At 41.7% G+C, this 27,488-nt stretch overlaps 1 protein-coding gene across 1 annotated transcript in view; it reads left to right on the top strand.

Annotated features, from left to right (window-relative positions):
- RET (ret proto-oncogene) overlaps nt 1-27,488 on the top strand; it is a 160,965-nt gene that overhangs the window by 90,560 nt on the left and 42,917 nt on the right. The window contains 5 exon segments of the mRNA XM_021006153.2: nt 12,060-12,323; nt 15,327-15,614; nt 20,264-20,505; nt 23,990-24,185; nt 26,002-26,201. Coding sequence (XP_020861812.2) covers nt 12,060-12,323; nt 15,327-15,614; nt 20,264-20,505; nt 23,990-24,185; nt 26,002-26,201 — 1,190 coding nt within the window.

Here is a 27,488-nt window from a genome sequence, read left to right on the forward strand (position 1 = left end):
GAGGCATGTGGTGGGGGTAAGTCCTAGTGTTGGCGTTTGCCTGCTACACTGCGCTGGAGCTCAGGATCTACCACTTGTTTGCTGAGGTGAGGCTTGCCGCTGGCTTGCTAGAATGTTTTCTGTCCTGGACTGCACTCCTCTTTTACTCAAGTGAGACAGACCTTCCTGCCAGTCTTCCAGGTGTCTTGGGCTCAAAGATTGTTTCGCCCTGTCTTTCTACTGGTTCTGCTTTTTCAGGATTTGTTTTGAGATGCTATTTTATGGTTGTTAGGAGGTGAATATGGAAGAGTTATGGCAGTTTACTACTCATTTGCCATCTTGGCTCCCAGAAGTCCAAGCAGTCATCCAGTTTTTGTTTGAATACTTTCAGTAATTGGAAAGATAACTACCTTCTGATATGCCAAGTGTCATTTGTCATTGGCTAACTGTGAATTATCGGGTTATAATGCATTACAGTGTTTCCCCTATTGTCTCAGATCCCTTTTTGGCATTTGTAAGAATACAGATTTTAAGTGCATAAATAAATAAATTGAATATAAACTTGCCATCATACTGAATCTACATCATCAGAGAAATGGATGACTGAAAAGGGTGTTGGTCTCATGCCGAGAAGAAGGAATAGCTGGTAGACAGCCCAGAGTTCCAGATGATGGGCAGGCATGGATGGGTTTCACCGTTGGATGTAATACCTACATCAGTGTGATCCCAGATTCATTGTTGTATTAGAGTGCTGAGCCCCAAACTGTCTCCCTACAGTTTAGACAAAATGTGAGTTTGCCCTTTTACTAAACACAAAAGCCTGTTCTGCCTTTCACCTGTTGTTGTTGTTCAGTAATTTCAGTCATGTCTGACTCTTTCTGGCCCCACTTGGGATTTTCTTGGCAAAGATACCAGAGCGGTTTGCCATTTCCTTCCCCAGCTCGTGTTATAGATGAGGAGACTGAGGCAGAGTGCAGTTACTTGCCCAGGGCCACACAGCTAGTCAGTATCTGAGACTGGCTTTGAGTCAGATCTTCCTGACTCCAGGCTGAGCGCTCTATCCACTGAGCCACCACCTAGCTGCACCGCCCTTCAAACATTAGAACACAGGAGCATAACTTCCTTCAATCTTCTCTTTTTCTTGTTGTAAAATATCTCCTGGTCATTAAACCATTTTTCCTGTGATGTGTCTGAACTTCTCACCACACTGTTTGCTCTTCTCTAGGTGCTTGTCTTTTTGTCAATATCAGCCGTACTTGTCACAAACTTCCAGGACTGGACTGAGAAGTCCAGAATAGAGTGGAATTGCCCCCCCCCATCACATACCTCTTAGCCTCCACTGCCTTCTGGTAATTCAGTCTGATATTTCACTGGCTTTTTAAGCAGCTGCATCCCTTTGTTGGTTCATGTGGAGTGTGTGGTTGATGAACCTCTTCCATTTTTTCATGTTGGTTCTCCTGATAAACCATGTCACCTTTGTTTTGCAGACTTTGGTTTTTGAATCAGCATGCTTTGCATTTACCCTTATCTGATTTTGTGTCTTCAGCCCATCTTCCTGCCTAATGATAATTTTGAATCCTGATTCTTCTCTTTAGAGGCAGTGAGGTGGTAGAGTGGTTAGAGTGCTGTACTCAGAATCAGGAAGTCCTGAATTCAAATTCTGCCGTAGCTGTCTGTCACTCTTAGCAAGTCATTAACTTTACACTTAGTCTGCTTCCTTGTCTATACAGTGGGAATAATAATAATAGCATTTGCTTCACAAGGTTGTCATAAGGATCAAGTGAGATGATATATGGAAAGCACCATAGAGATGTTAGCTGTTATTATTACCGTTTCCAATATGCACTGAGATTTTTGTCATTCGACAAGTATTGCTATGTATGTGTTCATCTAAGTCACTGCTAAAAAAGTATTGAACAGTTCAAGGTCTGTTTAATGGGTTGATAAAATGATGGGATGGTGTGGGGGGAGGCCTAACCTTCTGTTGCTGGCTTCTATCTGGAATGGCTGTTCTCATCAAAGCTGATAATTGCTCTGGCAGTAAATGATTGTTTGTCCTGAGTTTCTCCATTGTACGGAAAGACTCATGTCAAAAAGATTCATGTTCACTCTAACCTTTAATTGCCAATTGGCAATAATAAGTGCCCAATCAAAGAACTGGCCGCCCCAAACCCGCAGTTAATTGATTGCTGAAATCTGATCCTACACCACAGATGGTGCCTTATTAATAGCAAATCTCGGTTTTTCTTCCTGCTCATATTATCAAGAGCTTCTGCCTAACCAGTGTCCTGCCTTTAGAGTTGAAGCCTTTGAGTATGATTATATTAATAACATGAGGTCCCATTTCCCCTGAGTAGTAAACAGATAATGGTCTTCTATGGATTCCGTACCATATGAGGGAAAGGTTAGCTGTTTAGGACTGGTAACCTTATCTTCAGAAATGACTTGAAGCGGCTTAAAGACAGTTGCGCTGGGCAGATTGTGTAGCATTGTGTATGTTTTGTGAACTTGATTCACCAAGTTTCTTATTTCATTCATTTCCTGATTAAACATGTTTATTTCTTTAAATTGCTTAAATCCCAACCTTCCTGAAGGAGAATTCAGCTGCCATTGTGAAAAGTATCCAAATTTACTGTTCTAGCCCCCCCCAAAAAAAAAAAACTTGGCCCACAAGAAGAGAAATGAGTCTTAGGGATATTTTCTGGGAGTAATTCTGAAGGGGATGTGTTCAATTAAAACAAGGCAGTCAGTAAAATACTGTCAAGCACTCATCTATGAACTATGTAATCTGAGTATGTTGTAGCAGTGTGGAAAAACCTTAGCTTTTGGTTTTTTCCCTAACCTTTGTTTTTGTTTTTCTGTTGGCCTTGTCCTTCTCTATTAAGTTGTTTCTTTTCTAACCTTGTCCCCTTCTCCTACCTCATTTACCTCTTATTCCTGCCCATGCCTTTTCCCCAGCCTTTGTCAAGTGACTTAATTTTTCTGAGTTTGTTACCTTCTTTCTAAAATAAGAATTTAGGACTAGTTGGGCTCTCTTAGTTCCCTTGTAGTTAAAACAAACAAACAAATAAAACCTGTAGTCTGTGGACCCTCTAGGTCTAGAAGCTTCTGGTCTAGAAATTTCCGGTTACTCAGCTCATAGGTACTTTTCTCCCTGTGACCTCTAGGACCAGAAAACAATTATACCCACCTGAGTGGCATCTCTTCCTTTCATAAAAATACGTGGGCAGCTGTAATCCAGGAGTGACCTTGATCCCAGCTCTGCCTTTATCCCAGAGCCAGCTGTCTGAGCCACACCAGCAATCTAAAGATGAGTTCGATGTAAACGTGTGCCAAGGTCTAGGAACAGTCTTATCATGCTAGACCAGCAGATAGGTTCCCTCTTCTTTCAGGGGCCAGAGCAGCATAGTTCCTGAGGCTCTCAGGCAGTATCCCTGGTTAGAGCCCTTCTCAGTCCCTTTTCAGTCTCAGTGGGAGGGAGTTAATGGGCTGCCCTGCTTTGGAGGTGTTCCCAGTCCCATTGTGAAGGGTTCATTGGGCTGTGCCCTGTTAACTTTCCCGTGGTGACACTGACTCCTGCTCCCTTGGGAGCTTGATCCAGTCAAGTCACATGGCTTTCTCTTTTGGACCCTTCCTCTTAAAGAGACCAAGTGAAAGGCACTAAATTATCTAATGGTTCTGTATTTAATTCTACCAACAAACCTTGACAGTGAGAAGAGACCACAGAATTTATCTAGTTCAATCCTTACCTGATCAAGAATTCTCCCTACAACAAGTCTAACAAAGAGAACTTATTACCTCTTGAAGCAGCCTATTCCACTTCTGGGGAGCTCTGATCATTACAGAGTTTTTCCTTAGGATCATAGCTGGAAAGGGATCTTAAAGATCATCTTATCTAACCCCTTCATTTTACAGATGAGGAAACTGAGGCCCAGGGAGGTTAAGGGAATTGCACAAGGTCATACAGGTACTAAGTAAGGGAGGTGGAATTTCAACCTGGGAGTTTGCTGACTCCAAAGACAATACTCCTTCCACTCTCCCAAGTTTCCATGTATCAAGCCAAAATCTTCTCTGAAACTTTTCACCCTTGCTCCTGATCCTCTACTCTGGTCTGAACAAAACAAGTCAAATCCTTCCTCTAAAAGTTGTCGCTCTTCTTCTTCTTCTTCTTCAGTCATTTCAGTTATGTTTGACTCTTTGTGATCCTATTTGGGGTTTTCTTGGCAAAGATACTGGAGTAGTTTGCCATTTCCTTTTCCAGCTCACTTACAGATAGGGAAACTGAGGCAAACAAGGCTAAGTGACTTGCTCAGGGTCAGACAACTAGTAAGTGTCTGAGGCTGGATTTGAACTCATGTCTTCCTACTTTTCTGAAGCATTGTTTTGAGATCCTTCACCCTGGTTTTCCTAATGTGAACACGCTCCTGTTTGTCCATCTCTTTCCTTAAATATGTTCCTCACAACTGAGCCGATTGTATTGTGGGTTCTATGGCTCAGTCAAGTAAAGGGACTAGGCTTTGTGAGTCAGAATCTGACTGCTTTAAAATTTTCACTCAAAGAAATTTCCCTTTTGGCTTTGCCTTTCCACTGTCTCCCCCCCTATTCCTCCTCATGGAATCCTGTTTGCCTCAAAACACAGCTTAAGTACCACCTTTTACCTGAAGGCTCTCCTGATCCAACCTCACCCTTGAATTTATTTGTGCCTCCTTTACTTTGCCTTGCCCCACACCTCCCCCATTACCTTCTATTTATTTTCTGTGTATTCAAGTGTGTAAAGTTGTCTCTCTAAATAGAATCTAATGTTCTTGAGTACCTAGACTTTTTTTTTTCATCTTTGTATCTCCGTCACCTAGCTGGGCACATAGCAAGTGTTTAATAAATGCTCATTGAATGATGCTACCTCTTTTCCATAGACAAACTAAGCCATCTCCTCTTCCCTACGGCAGAGATTCTTAACTTTTTGAGGGTCATGTATCCCTTTAATAATCTGGTTGCTGATCTTCTTAAAATAACAGTTTTAAATGCATCAAATAAAATACATAGAAAGGACATCAATTATAGTGAGATAATTATCAACATATATTTAAATATTAAAATAAAAAATAAATTAAATTTTAAATTAAAAAAGAAAGTTCACAGTCCTCAAGTTAAGAATCCCTGGCCTAGAGGGATTCTGATGTGCTAAACCCAGCACTGAATCTGCATGGATTCTGGGAGACCAAATTGTTTGGTTCTGAGATGTGTGTTCGCCACACTGGAGAGACTTGTCTGCTGGGTCAAAATAGTAAGGCAGAGGTGCAATGGCCTCTTCGAGGTCTATACCAGGGATAGTGGATGTCTTTCCCAGAGGAAGTCCCACAAATTTTTAAGAATGCTTCTCAGGAGGCTCCCTGTGTTGGGGTGCAGTGGGGCTGTTTTGCTCTGTATTATGAAGAATCAGTAGATTTCAAACAAGAGAGTACTTTTTTCCCCATTTCATTTATTTATTAATTTATTTTGGTTTATCGACAATCACTTCCATTAGCTTTTGTTTTAAATTTTTCTCCCCCTCCCCTCCCTCCCTTTCTCCCCAAGGTGGTGCACAATCTAGTATAGGTTATATATATATATATATATATATATATTCTTATTAAACATTTTCACATTAGTGATGTTGTAAGAATTAGAACTAAGAGGAGGAACCACCAGAAAGAGGAAACAGAGCACAACAGAAGAAAAAATATAGCAAATAGTATTCTTTGATCTGCATTCAAACTCTGTAGTTGTTTGAATGTGGATAGCATTTTCCATTATGAGGCTTTTGGAGATGTCTTAGATCCTTGTATTTCTGAGAGGGGTTAAGTTTATCAAAGTCAGTTAGCACTCAGTGTGGCTGTTACTGTGTACAGCGTTCTCCTGGTTCTGCTCACTTCACTCAGCATCAAACCATACAAGTCTTTCCAGGTTTATCTGAAGTCTGCCTGTTGTTCATTTCTTATAGCACGATAGTACTTTTATATATTCAGAGAGTACTTTTTCCAGTTAAATAAACAGTTACAGCTTTTGAAAGCTGGAGGAGAGGGGCACAAATACTGATTTGGGGATAAAATATGAAAGGGCAAGAAAAATTATGATCTATTAAAGACCGATATTATGTAAAACAAAAGATTAATGCTTAATAGGCAGCCTAATAACAAGGCTGGTTTTAAATGGAGCAGATGATATCATCTGAAGTAATTATTTCCAACTCAGCACGGACCAGGAGCTTCAAAGGACAGAAGTGAAAATTAAATTAAAACTAATTCAGAGGAGACTATAGGAAAGGCTTGGGGGGGCGGGGAGGAGTAGAGAGGAAGGGTGTGTGGATTAATGAATGTTCTGAGTAATCCAGGAGGGCTGATGGTTTCAAGGGAGACACTGAGGGCATTTCAGATAATGAGCCAATGAGAAAGAAATTTCAGGACATTGGCTGGATATGTCAAGAGAGGAATCTAGGAAGCAACTAATAGGTAAGGTAGTGTTGGCGATGGAAGTCCCTGAGCTTTTCACAATGCCAGTCTTATCAAAACTAGTTCCCAGATTGCTACCCCATCCCCTCCATACTAGAAAAGAGTTGTAGGGATTTCCTAAGTCTGAATAGTACTTAGGAAGAGAGATCTTTAGGCAGCTATGCTTTAGGCACCTTAGCTTGGTCTGGGAGTCTAGAGACCTGAATACCAGTTCAGGATCTACCACTAGTGTGCCTTGTGACTATGGAGAAGTTATTTTTGCTTCTCTGAACCTTAGTTTCCTCATTTGTAAATTGAGGGGGTTGGATTAGGTGATTTCTAAGACCATCTCCCAGCACTAATATTCTTTGACTTAATTTGAGAGTGCGAAAGTTTTTCCTCTCCCCCCCCCCCCGCCCGAGGCAGTCAGGGTTAAGGGACTTGCTCAGGGTCACACAACTAGTGTCAAGTATCTGAGGCCAAATTTGAACTCAGGTTCTCCTGAATCCAGAGCCGGTGCTTTATTCATTGAGCCACCCAGCTGCCCAAGGTTTCTCTTCTAATGGCTCTTGTTTGACATCATGTCCTATACACCGTCCCTACGCAAGCAATGCGTGTTTTCCTCATTTGTAATATTAACTCATAGGACCCCTGGTGAGAAAGAAAATACCTTAGTGGCCAGCTCGTCTGAAGAATACCTGAAGAAGAATTCCTTCTGTGGCATACTCTAAAAGTTCTACCAGGAGGGGAAATCTGCTCCCTCTGCAAACAGCGTATTCCGTGTTTGGGCAGCTCTAATTATTTTCTTGATCCTTCCTGACCACCAGTACCCTCCTTCCCAAATTACCTGGTATTTAACTGTTTTCTATTTATGTTGTTCATATTCTGCTAGTCAATCAGCTGGCTTTTGTTAAGTTCCCACTATGTGCCAGGCACTGTGCTGGGGATACCAAAAAACAAAAGAAAACAAAACAAAATAAACAAACAAACAAAAACAAATACACAGTTCTTGCTGTATAGTGCTGTAAATAACTATGGACATATTCTATATATACATTGTAAAATAGAAGGGTAGCTCAGAGGGAAGGCACTGGCAGTGGGAGGGTAGGGTTTGTCTCCCCCCAAAGAGTGTAAACTCCTTGTGAGTAGAAGAGTGTTTTGTTCATTTTATTTGTAGTCCCAGCACCTAGTACAGTACCTGGCACATAGTAGGTGCTTAATAAATGCTTGTTGGTTAAGTCCAAATCTGCCTTTTAGCCATTTCCGTCCATCTCTCTGCTTTCTAGGACCAAACAGAACAAGTCCAATTCTTGACACCTTGACAGTCCTTCAGATAGCCCTTATGTGCCCCCTACCCCCTGCCGATGTATTCTTTAGGCTCAATATTCCCAGTTTCTTGAGCTGACATGAACTTGAGAGTGCTTTTAAAATTCTCCAGTGATATGTGGGCAGCTAGGAAGTGCAGTGGATAGAGTGCCAGGCCTGGAGTTAGGAGGACTTGAGTTCAGATATGACCTCAGATACTTACTAGCTGTAAGACCCTGGCCAAGTCACTTAACCCTATTTGCCTCAGTTCCTGTATCTGAAAAATGAGCTGGAGAAGGAAATGGCAAACCACTCCACTATCTTCGCCAAGAAAACCCTCAGTGGGGTCACAAAGAGTTGGACATGACTAAACAACAAAAAGCTGTATGAGTTACTATTATTATTATTATCACTGCTGTTCTCTTATTTTTCAATGCATCCATAAAGTAACAAGATTTACTTCCTAACCAACATGTCCATAACCAACTTTTATACTTTGATGGATCTGTGATCTCATTAATCTGAGTAGAGCTGCCAGTGGTTTACATCACAATCCATCTCTCCTCCTTATCCTTTGCTACTCTTGCCCATGTATTATGGCAAATCCTCTCTAGAGGATCCACCCAACAGTTTTTTGGGGGTGTCTCCCTTCATATCTTTTGACATTGTGTAGATGTCAATAAAGCGTAAAGGCAAAAAGATGCTTTTCACTCACTCTATCCTGCTTTCTTTTCTGGTCATACGTGACTCTGATGACATCTTTTATGAATATTTCTGAGTATTTCCTTGCTGGTAATAGCAGATGTTATAAATCTAATGAATGTTGTCTCTTCGTGGTGGAAAATTGGAAAATGACCGGTTTCCTTTCCTGACTCTGCACTTGGTCACCGTGCCTTGAGTGCTGCAGTCTGACCCTGTAACTTCCCTCAGCAGGAAGGGTGCTAAAATATCCATCCATCCTTGGGGCTTTCTGCTTGGAGAGTATTCCTTTGCCAGGCCAGCCCCCCTCTCCCATTGGTGAGATCTTCCTGGGACCTCCTGGCTTTTGTGGAAGTGGTCAAGTTGTCCAACTTGCATTCCCTTCCTGTTTCTAGTTCTGACTTTCTGAACTTTAATACCATAGTCCCACATGGGTACACCACTCCGCCTTCAGACTTCTTTTTTGTGTGTTGTCTTCCCTCATTGGAATATGAGCTCCTTGAGGGCAGGGACTTTTCTTTTGTTTGTATTTGTATCCTTGGTGTTTGGCACAGTGTCCTGACACATAGTAAGCGCTTAATAAATGTTTTGCCTTGCCTTATGCCAACCAAATTCAATTGGTTCAAACACCTCTGGAGTTCCTATTATAGAACTGCCTAGAAAGCCAGTTTATGAATTGTGCAGAAACAGGAATCTCTTACTCTTATCAATCAAAACCCATTTGTAAATAAAAATTATATCTCCCAGTTTCACTGCCCACATTTTTCAGTACACATCACTCTTAATCATCTTTTACTGGTTCCAAAAATAAAATCCAGACATGTAAGATGAAGCTGTCACACCATTGAAGAGCAATACCCACAGACATTGCTGGAGGCTGTAGAGCTAGTTCTCAAATAGGAGCTCCCATAAGGTTTGGGGAGGTAGTAGCATGGTTGGAACAAGCATATAGCTTCCCAAAGTGACTGTTTTATGCTTAGCTATCATATTTTGTGTAATATAGTTTATTTAAATGACTTTTCCAACACTTAGCACAGTGCCTGGTATATAGTAGGCACTTTATAAATGTTTATTGATTGATTATTTTGAAGACAATTCTAATCTAAATGTTCAAGTTCTGATATTTGTTATGAAGTCATAGCTTATGCATTATTTCTCTGAAAAGAAAGTCTTATTTCATTAATAAATCTGTTGAAAAAGAGGATGATACATTTCTTTGTTAGAAACTTTGTAACCTGATATGTGTATATGTATGTGTGTATATATGCATATATGCATATACATACATATATATGTATGTGTGTGTATATATACATGTATATATACATATGTATATATACATATGTATATATACATGTATATATATATATATACATATGTATATATACATATGTATATATACATGTATATATATATATATATATACACACATACACACATATCTGAGCATACAATCTGTTGTTGTTTTTTGTTCATTTGTTTTTAGTCGTGTCCAACTCTTCATGACCCCATTTCGGGTTTTCTTGGCAAAGATACTGGAGTGGTTTTGCCATTTCTTTCTCTAGTTCAATTTACAGATGAGGAAACTGAGCCAGTCAGGATTGTGACCTGCCCAGGGTCACAAAGCTATTAAGTGTCTGAGGCCAGATTTGAATTCATGAAGATGGCAACTCCTGATTCCAAACTCAGTACTCTATCCACTGTGTCACCTAGCTGCAATCTAGGCAGTCAGATAAATAAGAGGATAATGTAGTAAAAATCATTGAGTAGATGAAGCACTTATGAAGCACTTAACTACGTGCTAGGCAGTGTGCCAGGCTCTGGGGATATAAATATAAACAAGATAATCCCTGCTTTCAAGGAACTTACATTCTAATAGGGGTAGCTACATAAAGGACAGCTGGACAGGGAAGAGGAGGCGTCTGGTACACAGTCAGTAACGTAGTATGGAGCTGTGGAGACGACCTGGAAGTGCCCTAGAGAACTGGACGAGATAAGGCAAAAGCTCAGCTCTCATAGCCTTGCTTTCCATGGGGCAGTCTGAGATTCCAATGAGGGAGACAAGGAGGATGGTTGCAGTGCAGGTAACATGGTATAGAGATTGGAAGTAATACAGAGATCTGGTTCTAGGGAAAATAGAATGAAAATTCACCTAGCCAAAGTGAAAAGATCAGTATACATACATATATACACACATGAATGCATGCATGCACATGCATATACACATCGATAAATTTTATATACTATATATAATATATAAAATATGTGTGTATGTTTACACATACTTATGTATGTGAGTCTTGTGGCAAAGGGAAAGGAAAGGAGATGGAGATTGGGTACAGGGGTGAGGAAGGAAGCCTGTGGACCCGAGGCCTTCTAGGTGCTTGGATGCAGCCTTTTAACCATGTCCAAGTTTTACAAACAAATCCTTTTAGTAAGGGGATTTGTTCAGTGAAGTTTGGATTCAGTTAAAGGGTCACACTTGAGAACTTGAAGGCCACATGTGGCCTTGAGGCAGCAGGTTCCCCACCCCTGGTTAAGATTAAAGAGAACAGCTTGGCCTGAACTCAGACAAGGAATTGGGAAGGAGTCAGGCAGAGAGAGTGCAGTGAGAAAGATCAGCCAGTAGGCAAGCCTGAGTGAGTTCTTGAAGAAGCCAGTGAGGAAGAGATTTTATTCTAAACCTGAGGCAGCCTTCCTAGGGAAGTAGTCAGCTCCCCAATGGAAGCCATTAAAAAAGTATGACTTCACCAAATTTTATTTCCTTGTTTGCAAAAACACAACACTTTGCTGTGCACATAATGTGACCGGATCGTCTCTGTTTTTAACTCTTGGTACAGTCAGAATTTAACATAACCACAGCTTCTTTTGAGTTCTTGTGGCTTGAACAGATTTTTTGAATGAAGTTCATGTGTCATAATGTTTTTCAAACCTTAAAGTGCTTCAGAAATACTGTTATTATTATGATCATTATTATTGTTATTTTCATCATCATAATCATTGACAATAGAGAGCCATGGAAGGTCTTAGGGAAGACCAGTGGTGGCATGACTAGATCTTGGACTCTTTACCTCTCATAGATAGGGATAGAGACTTTAGGAGGGAACTGTGCTAAAGCTGTTCTCTGTTAGAGAAAAAAAGTTTAAAATGGCAATGCCTCATTGAATTAGCATTTTGAGTGTGAAGGAGCCCTTGGACACTTACCAGCTGGGTGACTCTGGGCAAGTCACTTAACCTCATGTGCCTCAGTTTCCCCATCTGTAAAATGAGCTGGAGAAGGAATGATTAACCTCTTTAGTATCTCTGCCATATATATATATATATGCATATACATATATGTACATATGTATAATTATATATATTATATATGTATACATACATATATATGTATGTGTGTAGATATGTGTGTGTATATATGTATACACACACACACACACACACACATCAGTTGGTGTTATTACCAATATGGGATCCTAGTTTGGAGCTAGAAGGTCTGTCTGGGTGAGCTGCTTGTCAGGGTTGTCATAAGACCCAAATGAAATAACATGTAAAGTGTTCCATGAAGTTGGTGGTTGTTATTTCAGTATCTCTCTTCTTTTTCCTTCCCAGCTGCATTGGGCCTTTATTTTTCCCGGGACACTTACTCAGAAAAAATCTATATCGACGAACCTGTTGGAACGCCCCTGCTCTACGTTCATGCCTTACAGGATGCCCAAGGGGAGGTGCCCCACTTCCGCCTGGGCCAGCACCTCTATAGCAGCTACCGATCACAGCCACACAAGAATGACTGGTTCCAGATCAATGAAGACACAGGCCTTCTCTACCTCAACCAGAGTCTGGACCAAAGGGCCTTCGAGAAACTGAGCGCCCGAAGTAAGTGAGAGAGGCAGCTCAGTGCAATTGAGCAGACCTTGATGCAGTATCTGCTGGATGTTCTAGGTGCTGGGACTATCAAAATGAAACAGTGCCTGTCCACAGGGAACTTATAGTCTAGCAGTGGAGATAAGATGTCCACAGATAACTGTAACACAAATCAGAATACCATAAATGCCTAAGAAAGCTAGAAACAGAGGGCTATGAGAGATTTGAGGAGAGGGCAATGACTTTGAGCTCTGGGGATCACAGAAGGCTTGATGGGCCTAGAAGGAAGGGGAAGATTACTATAAGGTGAGATGTGCAGAATCCGTCTCAGGTGTGAGTGACAGTGTGAGCAAAGGCATGGAGGTGGGAAAGGGCAGGACAAGATCAGGGGGTGGTGGTTTCTGTTTTTTATTTTTTTCTGTTTTGTTTTACTGAAACATAAATTGTGAGCTAAGGCTGGAAAGGTTGGTTGGAGGGCAGTTTTCAAGGGCTGCTACTGTCTTCACTCCCAAAAAGAATCTGGATATTTTCAGGCAAGTACAAATCATTGGGTGCCTTAAGAAGCACTGTAGTGCAGCAGGTAAGAGCACTGGCTTTGGGGTCAGAAAGTCTGGGTTCACATCTCAGCTCTGCTCTTCACTGTGGACCATCATTAAACTCTCAGGGCCTCAGTCCTTAGTTCTCAAATGAAGGAGTTAGACCACAGAGTCTCTGAGGTCTCCTGCTAGTGCCCTCCCTTTACACTACTTTATATTTAGATAGATGGATAGATTAAAGTATGTATATCTGTCATCTATCTAGTTAGTCTGTGTGTCTTCCCCTGCTGTCTCCCCTGTTAGAACGTAAGCTCTTTGTGAGTACACATGCTACACTTATCGTATTTGTATCCTTAGCATTTAGTATAAGCTCTTAGCACACAGTAGGCATTTCATAAATGCTTATTGATTAATCAGTAGGGCAGAAGAACTGGAAATCAAACTATAAAAATTGAAATCCATTGGATTACCCAGTGAATTTGAACTGGTTTATAGAACAGTAGTTGATTGGGAAACAAAACTCATTCATCATCAGTCAGTCAATAAGTATTTATGAAAGGCCTACTGTATATCAGGCACTGCACTGTGTGCTGGAGGTACAAAGACAAAAGTGAATCAGTCTCTGCTTTGGACGAGCTTACATTCTAATAGAAAAAAAGAACAGAAACAATTGGGGTGGATGGATGGATGGATGGATGGATGGATGGATGGAAAGATGATAGATGGCTGGAGATAGATGGATAGATAGATAGATAGATAGATAGAGGCAGATGGATGGACAGACAGGTAGATAGAAATAGTGATGGATGTACAGAGAATGTATATATAGAGAGGTAAGTAGATAGGTGAGACAGAGATATAGCTAGATATACGCATATATTAGTTGCAGGATATGGGCTTCATAAATAGATACACCATGTATACGTACATGTATGCAAGTTACCCACAAATCACATAGGCCCCCTCTGTGAGCTCCACATTGTGCTAGGTATTGGGGAAGGTTAAAGAAAAGTCTGCGATTAGTGATGCCCTCTGGAGCCTGCCTCACAGTGGAGGAGACCAGGGATTACACATAGTATATTTGGTGGAACTTGATTAAGGGCCATGACTGGCCATAAGCTTTGTAGAAATTCAGAGACTGGCTGGAAGGTTCAGGGTGGAGGCAGGTCTTGAATTGTCCTTGAAGAATGGATAAGAATTGGATATGAAGTTCCTTGGGCTATGCAGAAGAAAGTTTTTGTTCCCCTGGAACAACAATTTTAGGCAGCCCTGTGGATATTGCCCTTTAAACAGATATGAATCCATGCATTTCATTTGCCAATGGATAAAGAGTCAGAGGAGAGACAAGGCCTCCAAGCCCACTCCCTTGGCTACTCATGAAATGCCAAGCTCCCCTGTCTCTAGGTGTGAATCTGCCCAGGTGTAATGATAGCAAGTGCTGAATGCCACTTATGCCGCACCAGTGGGACTCCTAAATAGGGAAGCAGATTAAAGGAGGAGAGACAAGTTTGGACTTTGCTCTTTTCATCCTCATATCATCTGGATCCTCACAGTTAGTATTTGCACAGCTGAGAAAACTGTGGCACCTCCTATCTCCGCAGGGTTGAGGAAACTGAATTTACTGTGTGTGGCCGTGGATTTCCTGCCATTTTGTATTTTAGGTTTTTTTTTTTTCATTTTTGAAAGTCCTTTAGCTTCTGGCACAATCAGGGAACATGCAAACTATTCCTAAGAGAGATTTAAAAATGTAATTGAGCTCTGTCAGAAGCTGGCTAGATTGCCAAAGGTTGGCCTTCAGTTGAAGTAAGCTTTTCAGTTTTGTCAGATGATGAAAGAGAGAATGTTCTGAAAACTATGATGAAAGTGCCCTCAATTTATAGTAATACCTTAATTTGTAGGACATTCTTTTAAAGGGGCTTTCAGGGTCATTATGCCCTCACTATAATAGCCCCAAGAGGTAGGGAGAGCAGGGCTTATTATCTCCATTTTCTGGGTGAGCAAAGATGCCCAGGAAGGCTAAAAAAGTTCCCAAGGCCAAACAGTAAGTTCTGGTAGAGGACCAGGGCTAGACCCCAGAGCCCCTACCCATTAGGCCAGTGCTTTTGCCCTTAGACCTTGCTGCCTTTCCTTCCCTCACCCTCTGGAAGATGCGTCTTTGCTATTGTTCACTTGTTTCAATCATGTCCAACTCTTTATGACTCCATTTGGGGTTTTCTTGGCAAAGTTACTGGAGTGGTTTTGCCGCTTCCTTCTTTAGCTCATTTTACAGATGAGGCAACTGAGGCAAACAGGATTAAGTGACTTGCCCAGGGTCACACAACTAGTAAGTGTCTGAGGCAAGATTTGAACTCAGGAAGAGGAGTCTTCCTGTTTTTTCCACTACAAACTAAGTCCATTTGCTGTTACTGCTTCTTTATTTTGAAACTTTGTCTTACTGACTTTATAAGGTATACCTGGGTCTCATCTCTTCTCTCTGCAGGTGGAGGATTTCCCTTGCTCACCATCTACCTTCAGGTTTTCCTCTCACCCAGACCATTCCGGGAAAGTGATTGTCACTGGCCAAGCTGTGCCAAAGTGATGCTGTCCATCATCAACACCACCATGCCAGCCTGCAGCTCCCTGAAGCCCAGGGAGTTCTGCTTCCTGGAGACGGGCCTCTCATTCCGCATCAGGGAGAATAAACCACCGGGCACTTTCCACCAGTTCCGTCTCCTTCCTGTGCAGCGTCTGTGCCCAAATATCAGCATTTCCTACCAGCTGCTTAGAGGTAAGGATGGTATCTCCTGGATGCCTTCTCCTCACCCTCTTCTTAAGAGGATAGAGACTTTTCAGAGAATGCTTAACCACATTTAGCTTGCAGGGAGCGCTGACCTTCGAAGTGGGAGACCCAGATCCATATTCTGGCTATGATACTTTCTAATGAGTGACACTGGACAGGTCAGCTCACCTTTCTGAGCTTCAGTTGTGATCATGAAAATGGGGATAGTACCTGCGCTACTTACTTCCCATCGATATCGTGAGGATAATTCTTGTAAACCTTCAAGTGCTGTAGGCATAGGTATATTACAGGGCTATTGGGGTCAGAGGATTTAGAGCTGGAAAGAGCTTGGAGATCATCTTCTCTGATCCCTTCATTTGACATGTGATGAAACTAGAGCCAGAGAGATGCAGACCCTGCTTCACACAAGTAGGAAATGGCAGGATGGGGATTCAACCCCAAATCCTAGGACTTGAAATCCAGTTTTCTTTATACTCTACTGTCTTGTCCTGTTGATGGTGGTTGCTAATGGTACCTAATCTAGAAAGCATTTACTATATGCAAGGTAATAATGATAATAATAATAATAGCAACATTAGTAATAAAAATAATAGTAGCCGGCATTTGTATAGCATGTTAAGGTTTGTAAAGTGCTTTATAAATGTGTTTTTTTATTTCATCTTTATAACAACCCTGGGAGGTAGATGCTATTATTATTATTCCCATTTTAGAGCTAGTGAACCTGAGGCTGAGAAAAGTTAAGTGACTTGTCCAGAGTCACCTGCCTAATAAGTGTCTGAGGGCAGATTTGAACTTGGATCTTTCTGATTCAAGGTCCAGAGCTCCATCCATTGTGCCAGCTGTGGATACAAAGACAAAACAGAAATTCTCTTCCTACTCTCAAGGAGCATATATTCTACAAGAGTGGTATTCTACTTATTATATTTACATAAGAACATCAGACCCTCTTCTCCTTGTCTCACCAATGGTCCAGCTAACTCAGGACGTATATCATCTCTTATTGTCTACCCTGCTGTCAGCCTCATGGTTAAGAACATCATCCCAGTGTTCTTAGCTTTGCTTAATCACCCCTCTGTAAATCTGTGATCCATAAGTTTATCTGAAGCCTAGATGGCCAGAGTGCTGGACAGTCAGAAAGACCTGCGTTTGAATCCTTCTTAAGTCATTAACTAGCTATGTGACTGGACAAGTCACTGAATTTCTCACATCAGTTTCCTCATCTCTAAAATGGGAATGATAAGATCATCTGCATCACTGAAATGATGAAAGGATCAAATAAGCTAACATGCGAAGTGTCTGGCAAACCTTAAAGCACTATATAAATACGTTGTTGTTGTTTGGTCATTTTTAAGTCGTGTCCAAATCTTCATGACCCTTTTTTTTTGTTTTGTTTTATTGGCAAAGATACTGTAGTGGTTTGTCATTTCCTTCTCCCTCTCGTTTTACAGATGAGGAGACTGAGGCAAACAGGGTCTGGGGCTGGATTTGAACTCAAGTTTTCCTAACTCCAGGCTTGGTGCTATCCACTGCACCACCTGGCTTCTCTAATATAAATAAATAGCATATAAATGTCAGCTATCATTAATAATATTTTTAGTAAGAATAATAATAAGCCAGTTTATATACTCAGGCTGTATAGCCCCTCAGAATAATACATTTCATAAGTTCCTTGAGTTCAACACTCAGTACCTACCCTGTGCAAGTTGTGCTGAGAATATAGAGAATTTTTTAAATAATATAGTACTTCATGGATATTATACTCTAGTAAGATCTATTACACAGAAGAGAAATTCCTTGGTATGAAAGTCCTTGGCCGTGGCAAAGGATTCTGTACCAGAAACAGAAAAGGTTTTTTTCTCCCATGAAAATGACAGAAACAAAAATCCATTACCATGTGCTTTGACACTGTACCCCAAGGACCACTCGACTGTCCCCCAAAGATGAACCCCCATTTATGCTTTCTTCCCCCGTTAAGATGTATGTAAGCTCCTTGAGAGCAGGGACTGTGTTTTCTCTTTGTATTCTCAGCATTTGGTTTTGTAGTTTGTCCAGTTATATCAGGAAGGTAATGTCTTGACTTGCAGCTGAACTGGAGTTAAGTGAGACAGAGCTGTGGAAAGTCACCAGCCTCACTGTCTCCTACAGAGATATCTGGGTCCAGCAGCAAGACATAGGTTAGGATGACTAGAGATGGCCCGAGATGCCATGGGAGACCTTGGCCTTTTTAAGTGAACGCCTTTCCCAGGTCTCAGTTTGTCTGAGGCACCATCCATTCAGTGACTTAAGGCTAGGTAAAAAAAAATGAGGCAAAGAATGGCCTCTTTTACCTTGTTAAAAAATCAGTCTGAGAAGGGAAGACTCACAGGGTTTCTGGCCAAAATAGAGACAATTGCTATTTTCACTCACTCTGAGCCAGCAAAACCCAAACAGTGACCATCTGAGGCTTGGGTTGGGGACTGTTATTGGCCAATAAGTGATAGCCAGAGTGGTTTGAGCTTAAGGCATAGTCAAGTAGCTCCACATGGATCAGAATGGCTTTATCAATGCCTGGTTTCCAGAGCTCTGTTTCAATAAATTTGTATTCCTTGGTCTTTCCCAGGTCTCAGTTTGTCTGAGCTAGCACCCATTTAGTGATTTAAGATTGGGTAAAGTCAATCAGTCAGTAAACATTTAGTAAGCACCTGTTATGTGCCAGGCGCTGTACTAAGGACTGGTGCTTTGTACATTCCTTCATTCGTTGGCTCAATAAGGTAGGTCCAAACAATGAAAGTACACATTGGAATATGGTTAAATGCATAGGAGGAATCAGAGAAACACGAGAGATTCAAGGAGAAGAACCCCTTCTATTTAGGGGAGTCAGAAAAGCTTCATGGCACAGGTAGCACCCCGACTAAGCTTGGAAAGAAAACGATTTGAAAAGACTGAGGGGTGGAGTGAGGCTGTTCCTTGCATAGAAAATAGCACATGAAGATGAATAGAGGCTAGAGAGAATGGGATGAGATCTGCCAGTTAAATAATTCAATTTAGCTGGAGCAGAGTGAAAGGGAGGAATAAAACAAAGGTGGGAAAAAGTCCATTAAGGCCAGAGTGTCAGAGGGCTGAATTCTAGGCTGAGGAGTTGGGACAAGATGATAAAGTCTTCCCTGGACAGGCAGTTTGGGAATAAAGAAGTAATGGGATCATACCTGTACATTTTATACATATATACATACATACATACGTACGTGTATATAATACACGCACAAACCCATATATATAATATATAAACACATAATATATACGCATGTGTGTTATATATGTGTTATACATGCACACATGTATGTATGTATACTCGTATTTAATGCATGTTATATGTCCATCTGATGTATGTATACATTATGTATCTATTGCTTTTCAAAATAAGGTGAAAGATTAATTGAAAAAGGGCAAGATGAGTCAGGCGACCAGTTAGTAGGCTGCTACAGTATCCATGAGGAGCACTTAGGTAGTGCATAGATAGAGCACTGGACTTGGAATCAGGACAGTGACCCTTCTTGAGTTCAAATATGGCCTCAGACACTTACTAGCAGTGAGACCCTGGGCAAGTCACTTAACCCTGTTTGCCTCCGTTTCCTCATCTGTAAAATGAGCTGGAGAAGGAGATAGCAAACCACTCCAGTATCTTTGGCAAGAAAACCTCAAATGGAGTCCCAAAGAGTTGGACATGACTGAAATGGCTGAACAGACAGTATTGGTGAAAAGGACGAGAGTTTGAACAGTGGTCGTGACCATGGAGTGAAATTGCAGGAGATAGACGTGAAAGACGAAGCTGTGACAGACTCAGTAGAACTTGACAAAAGCCAAGAAGTTATCTGGAAAGAAGAAGAAAGAGGCAAAGATGATATTTCTATCTTATTAGATAATCGGAAAAGGAATCAGGAGCATGGGTGGGATTTAAGAGGAAAGTGATGAGTTTTTATTGGGGTTTTAGAGTTAGAGTGTCTCCATAGAGGCAGCTTGGTACATAGTATATAGTGTCACACTTGGAGTCCGGAAGACTTGGGTTCACATTTGATCTCCCCATATTGACTGTACAGATATGGATAAGTCACTGAGCCTCAGTTTTGTCATCTATTAAAAGGGGAGAATATAATCTCATAGGCTACTTGTGTAAAATGCTTTGCAAGGCTTACAACTCTATTTGTCAGTTATTTGTATTAGTTTTAGCATTGTTGAAACTATGAATAAGGTCATCTGCATGCTAGATGACTTTATCTTCATTTGATTTTTAGTCTTTCTTCATGTGTTTCGTCTTTCTTCATCTTGGATATTTTAGTTATCCTTTCCTAGACTTTATTTCCTGTAGTACCTCCTTTGTGAGGATTGGCAGCCAGAATTAGAGTGTCCTTCATGCAGGTGGTATTGTTATACAAAATTCCTGCTCCTTCCAGTGAGAGTACAGGAATGAGCCATGTTAGCTAGCTAGCTAGTGTCTTCAGTCCCCAACGTTACTCTCTCATTCTCCCCTCCCCCTGCCAGCCCAATCAGATGCATGACAAGGGAGTGTCTGCATCTGGTGGTCTGGGTGGGGCGCCATCCTCCTCCCTTGCAAAATTTTGTTCTAACATTGTTATTCCTGTCTTTGTTTTGGTAATTAGATGAAGACCTTCCCTTCCATTCTGATAAGGACACCATGGAGGTCAGCATGAGGCACTCTCTGGACCGGGAACAAAAGGAAAAGTATGAGTTGGTTGCCAAGTGCACAGTTCGGGAAGGTTTGCGAGAAGATAATGTGATGGTACCCTTTCCTGTGACTGTATATGATGAGGACGATTCACCTCCTAATTTCCCCACCGGCATCAACACAGCCAATGCAGTTGTGGAATACAAACGGAAAGAGGTATGAGGGGTTTGTCAGGGATTTTGGAAAGGGTGTCAGAGAGCATTCTTAGAGCTTAGACCAAGGAAGAAAGTGAGATAGTTGGGGCAGAGAGTGCTGGATTTGAAGTCAGGAAGACCTGAATTCTATTCCTGTCTGCCTCAGTCAATTACTAAGCGATATGAATCTGGGTAAATAACTTAAGCTTTCTGTGCCTCAGTTTCCTCATCTGTAAAATGAGAGGTGGATTTAGTGGCCTCTAAAATTCCTTCCACTTCCAAACCTATGAACTGATGATTTATGGTAATGACAGTCTTTTCTAAGTCATACTCCAGTGGGTTTTCCAGAAAGACCTTGCTTGATTCTCTTTCTACTATGCCTACCATGCCATTTGGTTGAATTCTAAACCAGAGAAGGACAAAACAGGCATGGATAAATGGACGAAGGTACATGGGACCTCTGTGTGTGTGCACCTGTGCACAAACGTGCTTCCCTCTGGCCACATTCCAAACTTAAAGCAAAATTATATAAGGGCTTTACTCTCTGTTGGTTGGAGTTTGCTGTGCCTTTTCTTGCCTTCATCATAGCATGGTTGCTTCAGAACTGACTCTGTAGATACAATTCAGAGTGATTTTGTGTTTGGCCCCTGTCATGGCACAGAATTCTCTGTTTTCCCTAGTTCTTCCTTGTTTGAAGCTTACTCCAAGCTATACTTTGGAGCTGAGTCTCTACTTGATATTAAGAAGAGAAATAAGAGGAAAAGGGATGGGGTAGCACTTTTCTAAAACTAAGGGCTGCCTACTCAGAGGACAGCTAGGTGGTACTCGGGGAAAACTCCTTTTAATGAGTTCAATTCTGGCCTTGGACATTTATTCTCTGGGTGAGTCACTTAGCCCTATTTGCCTCAGTTTCCTCATCTATAAAATGATCTGGAGGAGGAAATGGCAAACCACCCCAGTATCTTTGCCAAGAAAAACCCAAATAGGGTCATGACTGAAATGACTAAACAGACTTCCTGAGAAGCAAAAAGATCTAATAGACCATGAACTTTTAATAGTTTTAAATAAATTTGTGTAGTAGGACAGGGATCTATCAGACCAGCTCTTGTCTTCCTTGACAAGATACCACCCCTCCCCTATATCTGAAGTAGTTCTGTCATTGGTGGCTGAGGTCAAGAACATGACCCACAAGATAAGGGCAAAAATTTGAAATCAGCAAAATTGGTTTTATACCATTTGTGGTCACTAGGTGGCATAATGGATAGAACACTGGACTTGGAGTCTGAAAGAGCAATTTAGGTCTTGCCTCCAGCACTTTAACTACCTGAGTGACCATTGGCAAGTCACGTGACTTCTCTGTGTCTCTCTTGCCCCTCTGTAAAATGACCAGGTTGGACTCGTCTGAGTTCTCTTCGTGCTTGAAATCTATGATTTTATAATTATGGGATACTTGTCCACCTCCCTAGGCATGTTGTCTCTCTCCCCATACAGCTATCCTGTGTCCCATTTTAAAGTTCGTAACTAGTTGCTGAGTTATTAACTGGTTGTTTAGTTGTCACCTAATTAAGGTATGACTCTTCCTTTGCAGAGATTTGTATTTTGTAAGGAGAATTTTTAAGAATTGGAAAGTCTGTAGCAGGTAATAAATGGGGACCGGCCATTCCAAAGTTTTACAGGTTGCCAACTTTTTCAGTCTTTTTCTAGGGAACTCTGGATACTTAAGTCCCCAAATTCTTTTCCCTCTGGCTGAGAAGCCAACTGCAACAATGATATGTTTTCAAATGATTCCAGAAGCCGTAGCCCAGGGGTGGGGAACCTGTGACTTAGAGGACCACATGTGGCCTTGAGGCCACAGATTCCCCACTCCTGCTATAGCCGGTTTCCTAGGAGTCCTTTGAGGAGAAGCCATGTTCCCTATTGGCAAGGTGGTGTGGTTCAGCCCCAGGGTTCCCCACTTAATACTTGTGCAGACTTCCACAAGTTCCTTAAACTCTCTAGGCCTCAGTTCCCTCACTGGAAAAATAAAGGTGTTGGACTAAATGGTTTCTGAAATCCCTCCTATGTCTAGATCCCTTGATCCTGCAATGACCTTTATTTCTAGCAGTGGCCAGCAGGAGGCACTGGTTTTTTTTTTTGGTGGAGGTGGGGGGTGGGGAGGCTCCCTGCCTAAAATTCAGATTATGGAACCTGGGAACCGTGAGGGTAGATTATGATGTGCCCGCTGTTTTTGTGTTGTTGTTTTTTCAACAAGTAACCTAAAGAGCCCAGAAGTTGGCTAATATTATTGCCTTTTTGCAATGCAAATCAAGTATTTATTAAGTTCCCACCATGTATGTGGCCTAGCATAGTAATTGCTACGTATTCACTCTTCTAAGTGCCAGGGATACAAGTGCTCTCCTTACTTACAGGGAAGTTACCTTCTAGTGGGAGAGACAGCACATACACGTAAAAATACTTAGAGCATAAACATGAAGTGATACAAATATAATGCAAGGTAGTGGAGGGAGGGCACTTAGCAGTTGGGGGATCAGGAAAGGCTTCTTGCACAAGATAGTGCCTGAGCTGAATTTAAGAGGTAGAGGCAGGGAGGTAGTGAATTCTAGACATGAGGAACTGCAAGAATAAAAGCCTGGAGACCAGAGAGAGAGTGGGGGGGGGGAGAGAGAGAGTGGAGGGGGGGGAGAGTGGAGGGGGAGGAGAGAGAGAGAGAGAGAGAGAGAGAGAGAGAGAGAGAGAGAGAGAGAGAGAGAGAGAGAGAGAAGTGTGTATGTGTGTATGTTTGTGTGTGTGTAAGAAAAGAGACACAGATGTTCAATGAGACTAAAAGATGGGTTGGAGCCAGGTTGTGTGGAGCCTTAAAAGCTAAAACAAGAGTTTATATTATTTAAAATGTAGTAGGGAACCACTCCCTTCTGATAAATTTTCCCACATCCCCTATTTCTGCTCCCTAGGAATTCTCATAGAATTATACAAGGAGCTACAAGCCCAACTGTTTCATTATTCTTTTAAGTAATTGGCCATTAGAGCTGTTGCTTCTGGGGAGCTGACTCTGAATTTTGGAAAATTGCTGCCCTCTATGGGGGAAAATGAATTCTAGCACCCATGATTAGAGTTCTCTAAGCCATATGTGAAAAGGATTCATATATTTTAAGATCTAGAAAGGATCTTTGAGGTGTTCTATAGGAAGGCACTCCTTTTAGTGAGAAGGAAACTTGAGACCCTGAGGGGTAAAGCAACTGGGTCCCCAAGGTCATGTAGCTAATTAGTGACAGAACTGGTAGGTAAGTCCAAATGTGAAGTGAGAGAGCAAAGAAGAGCCCATGAAAAGAAGCAGGGAGAGGAGATAACCATTTCTTCATGATCCTAGCTTTATGCCAGGGCCATTCCTAGTGGTGGGTGGGAGACCCTGGTTTTGACTGTATGAAAGTAGGTCAGAGAGTCCCCCTGTCTCTCCCAATCCCTGCCCCTCTCCTCCCTACCCACTCTTGTCTTGTGCTTCCTCATAGGGTACAGTATTGGCAGTGCTACAGGTCTTTGATGCAGATGTGGTACCATCTTCTGGGGACATCCCAAGAAAGTACATACACACCATGCTAACCAGTGACCCTCGGGTCATTAAGTTCTTCCGGGTGGAGCACTTACCAAATGAGACCTCTTACAACTCTAATGGAAGCCGTGTGCGGGCAATGATGCACGACTACAGTAAGGGGGCTTAGGGGGGTGAAGATAGGAAAAAGAGGGAGGTGGGAGCATTTGGGACCTCATCACTGTCTGCACCTTTCCAGGCTAGGCCACTTACTTGGCTGACCAATTGATGCCTTAGAACAGATAAATGAAAAGAAAATGAACTCTAGCAGATTCTAACAGATGAGCTCATTTAAAGAGGTTTAAAAATATATATATGTTCAGTGCCCTACACTGCTTTGGTGCATAGACTGAATTTAGAAGATGGGACTATAAGTCATGAGCTTGTTTTTTTAAAAAATACCAGAACTAAAAATGAGTTTGATCAAGTTTAAAGTAGCCCCCTGGAGGAGTCGGGGGGGGTGGTGGTGGTGGAGGCTAGGGCAAGTCACTCATTCCAATGATGCTGCCATTCTTTTTTTTTTTAATTGACTTCAGAGATTATAAAACATTGTTTGGAGTATTTTCTTCAGTGGTGGCAAATCACCATGTTCTGAAGGTGGTTTTGATTTTTGGGAGAAAAAAAGTCAATTAACATCAACATTAATGAAGGTGGTTGGGCTGATGCTATTAGAAGAGCAACTGAGATCTTGAGGGTCCTGAACACCATGGCAGAGAAAGGACATTTGAAGGAATCTGGGATGTTGGAAAACAGAAGATTTGAAGGGAATGTAGGGACATGAGAATTTTCTTCAAGTATCCAAAAGAGTGTCATGTAGAACAGGGATCAGATTTGTCTTAACATTCTCTGGAGGGAAGGAGAAGGAGGTGGAAGCTGTAGAGAGGGTGACTTTGGCTTGCAGAATGAGATCTGGGAGCAAGGGAGGGCTGGAGTCAGCCCCTACTGCTTTGTTAGAGCCAGTTGCTAAATTGTCAGTGTGAGCATTTACGCCTCGAAAATCGGCAGATTCTACAAATCAGGGCTTCATTTATTGTTTGGTTGATCATCTATTCTTAAGAAAGTGATGGAGAAAATGGTAATAATACTGATCACGCCTAAAAGGGTGTGTCTTGGGCACAATAGTCTTTTCTTTTCCTTTTTTAAAGAGCTGGTTTTGTTTTTGTTTTTAAACATTTACCAGCATACCACAGCCAGTGAGGCTATCTATTCTAACTTTATTTTGAACAACGGTGCCCTCCACAACACACCTTACAGGATGTCATCCAGCCTTTGCATAAAGATCCCAGGTAAGAGGGAAACCCATTACCTCCTGAAGCAGCCCATTCCTGTTGGGAGTTCTAATGATCAAGAAGTTTCTTCTTACATTAGGCCAAAGTCTGGCTCTTTGCACCTTCTACCCATCACTACTCTGTGGAGTCAAGAAGAAAATAATTTCTTTTTCCATATGATAGCCTTCAAATACTTGAAAATAGCTGTCATGTCCCTCTATAGTCTTCTGTTCTCTAAGCTAAACATTCCTGGTTCCTACAACAGTGTCCTAAGGCATGATCTCAAGGCTTTTCACAATCCTGATTGCTCTTCTCCCAGAATCTTTGTAGCAATGTAGTATAGCAGAATGAGTGTTGGGCTTCGATTCAAGAGAGATATGTGTTTTAACCTCACCTCTGACATTTACTAACTGTTGGACTGTGGATAAATAACTCAACCTCTCGGCACCTCAGTTTCTTCATCAGTATAATGAGGATGGGGCATCTCTAATAACCTCTGAGGTGTTGTGAGGATAAGATAAGATAATGAATGCAAGGCAGTTCAAAAATCTTAATGAACTATATAAATATTAGCCTTATTTATCATCAATATTCTCTTTAAAGTGAGATAACTCATTTGTGGATTGACAATAAGAATGTTGATGGAGTCCCTTTATTTTTACAGAACTGGTACTCAACCAAAGTGTCCCTATCACAGAGAACCATTCTTTCCAGTTGGGAGTCCTGGTGAATGACACTGACTTCCAGGGTCCTGGAGGGGTACTACAGCTCTATTTTAATGTGACCATCCTGCCTGTCAGCATACAGTTCCCAAACATCTCCTACTCCTTCTCAGTAAATCGAAACGCTCACCGATATGCACAGGTGAGTGATGCATGAGCTATTTCTCATGGGGAAAGAAGGAACCTGGACCACCTGGGCAGAGGGAAATAGGAAGATAGCCCAGGTGAGCTTCTCCATCTGCCATAAGATAAATGGAGTCCTTGGTAATTGACGCATTCTGGAAGAATTCACTGTGTCTCATTTGGAGGATTTCTGGCATGCTTGTTACCATGAGGGATACAGTAGAGGAGGTAATCCCTTCTCTCAAGAAATTTGCAGTCTTGATGGGAAAGAGAAGGCTGTATGCATGAACCAATTAGAGGGTAATCTAAGATGGCTCATAAGCCTACAAACGTCTGGCCCAGGAGTTGAAATACTCTGGGACCTCGGAAAAGGAAAGATCAATATAAATTGGCATAATGAGGAATATTGATTGTGTTCTAACCAGAGTAACCTCTCCCACCTTTTCTAGAAGAAGACGATGGTCTCTTGCTGAAAGGTTCTTGCACTTTCAGGAGACCAATATGGGGTAGCAGGAAAAGCCCTGAGCGAAACCTGGTTTGGAATCCTGGCTCTGATAGAGCTTGGGTTTGAACATTTGTTAGCTGTGAACCTGGCCCACCAGGCCTTTTCGTTTCTTGATGATTTATAGTTTTATCTCTTAAAGTGGAATATGTAATAATGAATATTTGCACAATATGACTTGTGGTGTAGTTCTGAGCAAAACACATCGTAAGTTCTAATGCACCATGTGAATGTGAGATAGTGTTTGTTTTAATATGCTCATGAACACTATTGTTCCCTACTTCTGCTTCCTAATCCTCACCTATATTCCTCTGACCCAGTCTATTTCCTATTTCCCCCTTTGTTCTAGTTTGATCCTACTTGAGCCCATTTATAATGTCTCTTGGTAATGCCCAGGAAGGGTTGACATTAGCTAAGGGCACATTGCTATTGACTTTGTTAGGGAATTGCAGGTAATGTTTGCCTACTGGCACCAGAAAGTAATTGAAACAAGTGTTTATTACAGAGGGGGTGGAGTGAAGGGGGAGATTCCAGTGGTGAACCAGAGTGTTGGAATCAGGTTTGAGGGCTGGCTCTGGTACTTGGTTAGTTCTGGGACCTCAGACAAGTCATTTAACCTCTAAGCTTCTGTTTCCTCATCTATAAAAATCAGGGTGCTCTTTACAGCTCCTCATAAGGTTGTGATGAAGGCATTTGCCTGTGCTACAGTGGAAAGAACGCGAGCTGAGAAGTTAGAGAACCACAGCTCATGCCACCAAACTACCTGTGTGATCTTGGGCAAGTCATTTTATTTCTCTGGGCTTC

This window comes from Phascolarctos cinereus, unplaced genomic scaffold (genome assembly GCF_003287225.1).
Source record: "Phascolarctos cinereus isolate Bilbo 61053 unplaced genomic scaffold, phaCin_HiC Scaffold_3;HRSCAF=262, whole genome shotgun sequence".
Classification (NCBI taxonomy): Eukaryota; Metazoa; Chordata; class Mammalia; order Diprotodontia; family Phascolarctidae; genus Phascolarctos; species Phascolarctos cinereus.